This window comes from Zingiber officinale, chromosome 2B (genome assembly GCF_018446385.1).
Source record: "Zingiber officinale cultivar Zhangliang chromosome 2B, Zo_v1.1, whole genome shotgun sequence".
Classification (NCBI taxonomy): Eukaryota; Viridiplantae; Streptophyta; class Magnoliopsida; order Zingiberales; family Zingiberaceae; genus Zingiber; species Zingiber officinale.
This window is the reverse complement of record NC_055989.1, coordinates 93,333,458-93,335,754: the sequence shown is the minus strand read 5'-3', so window position 1 is coordinate 93,335,754 and position 2,297 is coordinate 93,333,458. Positions and strand designations below refer to the sequence as shown.

At 38.9% G+C, this 2,297-nt stretch overlaps 1 protein-coding gene across 1 annotated transcript; it reads right to left on the bottom strand.

The window, feature by feature from the left end:
- Window positions 1–1,142: 1,142 nt before the first annotated feature.
- Window positions 1,143–1,710, bottom strand: LOC122048457 (THO complex subunit 4A-like). Its single transcript, XM_042610021.1, has 3 exons — window positions 1,567–1,710; window positions 1,335–1,463; window positions 1,143–1,250 (listed from the first exon to the last, which is right to left on the bottom strand). Exons 1-3 carry the CDS (start codon window positions 1,708–1,710, stop codon window positions 1,143–1,145), a joined length of 381 nt encoding a protein of 126 aa, XP_042465955.1.
- Window positions 1,711–2,297: the final 587 nt, after the last annotated feature.

Here is a 2,297-nt window from a genome sequence, read left to right as displayed (position 1 = left end):
CTCCAGACCGACTGGACTTTTGCCCGGTGCTCGAATCTTCCGGTCTTCATGCTGGACGCCCGCTCCATGACTCGTCCAGACCTCCACCTTGTTCGCAACACCAGGATTTCCAGCTAGGGTTACCACCCCCTAGCATTTTTGCCCGAAGACTCTGACCCGCCAAGACTTTCCGCCTAGGGTTACCGCCCCCTAGAGTTTTTCACCTGCCTAACCGCAGTTAGGACTTTTGTCTAAGTACACTTAGGACTTTCCTGCAAAGCTCATTGAACGTATTAAATAACAAAACATCTTAACTTTGAAGCCTTTGACATAATCAAAATATAGGTTCGATCGTCGGATGCTTCCACACCAACAATCTCCCTCTTTTTGATTATGGCAACATAGTTCAAAGTTAAGCAAAAGCATAACAGTACTAGAAGAGGAAATGAAATAATGAAAAAAAAAATTCAATTCCTTATATTCTCCTTAACTTTGCTCTCTCTCTCCCTCCCTTTGACATAGATCAAAAAGAAAATACATAGGGAGAAAATATTTATTCTATTAACTTTCAGCTCCCCCTGAAGGGTAGCACTGTAGTTTTTAAAAGTACTTAGCAAATTTAGAAAAAAAATATTTAACTTTTTCAACAAGACTTAAATAAGCATAAGTTTTGAAACTTTCATTTTGTATTTGAAAAATAGACTTAGCTAAATTTTCGGCTTCAAAATTATTGCATTGAGAAAATATCTTGATAAATACCTAAGTTTAGAAGACACTTTCATTAAAATTATTTTTTTAAAAAAAAATTGCTTAGCTAAAAAACTTAGCTGAAAGGGAGTTTAATAAACTTAACTTAAAGATAATTATTTTGAGAAACACTTAACTAAATTTAAAAGATTTCGACAAACATTTAGAGTGTGTTTGGTTCAAGTCATCATTTATAACCTTAGTTATGTGATTACCAGGTAATCACATAACCAAGGTTATGGGGAATTCAACATAACTTATTAGGTGTTTGGTTCAACTGAGATTATGCAATTACTTAGTTTTACATTTACTAATTTACCCTTTAACTTTTTGAATTAATTTAATTAAATGAAAACCTTTTTATCTCTTCTCTCCCGTGACTTCTCTTCTTCCCTGCCGTTGTTTCCGAACTCCAATCACGAGAGTGATGCCATGGAAGTTCTAAATGTTGCATGCCTCACTCCATTAGCGTCGCTCCACAAGGCTGCTTCCTCTTCCTCCTTAGGCTCAAGATAGCCAAAAAACTAATACTTTGCACAAAATCAACATATGCAAAATTTCCAGGCAAAGCCGCTACAAATCGAATGCTAAAAAGTGAAAAAGAGCACCTTAATGTCCTCGTTCGACACTCCGAATTCTAAATTCGAGATATACAGCTTGGTACCGGTATCTATGGAGGAAGCCCTCGCCGTCGGAGCAGGAAAACCGCCTGTTTGCGCCGTCGAGTACATGTTGTGCTGCCACACCGAGTTGGGAGCTTGGGATCGCAGATCAAATCAGATCGGGTGGTCGGGAGGAAGCCTGGATCCGGCAGCAGCAGGAAATCCCCAAAGTGCGTACCTTCCCGGAGGAGTAAGGGGTGGATCGGTTAGCCGTTCGGTTGGGCGCGCGACGGGACGGCCCGCCGGCCTCACGACCCCGCCCACGTCCGCCGCCAGCAGTCTTCTTGCTTGATTTGATTATGTCGTCGAGGGCGCCCGACATCTGCGATGCAGATCTGAGAAGAGGAATCGAGCGACGAAGAGAAGGGACGCGGATAGGGTTCTCGCGGAAAGGGGCGGTCAAGGTTTGTGGTGGGTGGTTAATTTTGGAAAAAATAATATGATAACCCCAGAATCGTAGAAAACCTTAGGCTTTCAAGGTTTTCTGATTCCTGGTTGTATTCCCAAATTGCTGACGTGGCAGGAATTACTCATTACCAGGAATCACTCATTACCTAAACCAAATAAGATTTTTGTTGATAACCTACCAAAGTTATCAGCGATAACCTTGAACCAAACGTGCCCTTAAAGTATTGATAAATACTTAACTTCAAAAAAAATCTTGATGGAAGTTTTCAGTTTAAGTACTTAACTTTTAAAGAATTTTCATAAAAGCTTAGCTTAAATACTTAGATAAAAAAAACATTGTTACGTATTTTACAAACTTAAAACATTTTTAAAAGTATTTTAAGCTAAACTTTGATAAATTTGACTTTAAAATATGTGAAAACATATTTTGATAAATTTAAGTTCAACTAGGCCGAAAATACTTAGCTTTTAACCAAGATTTAGCTAAACCTTTGAAAAATT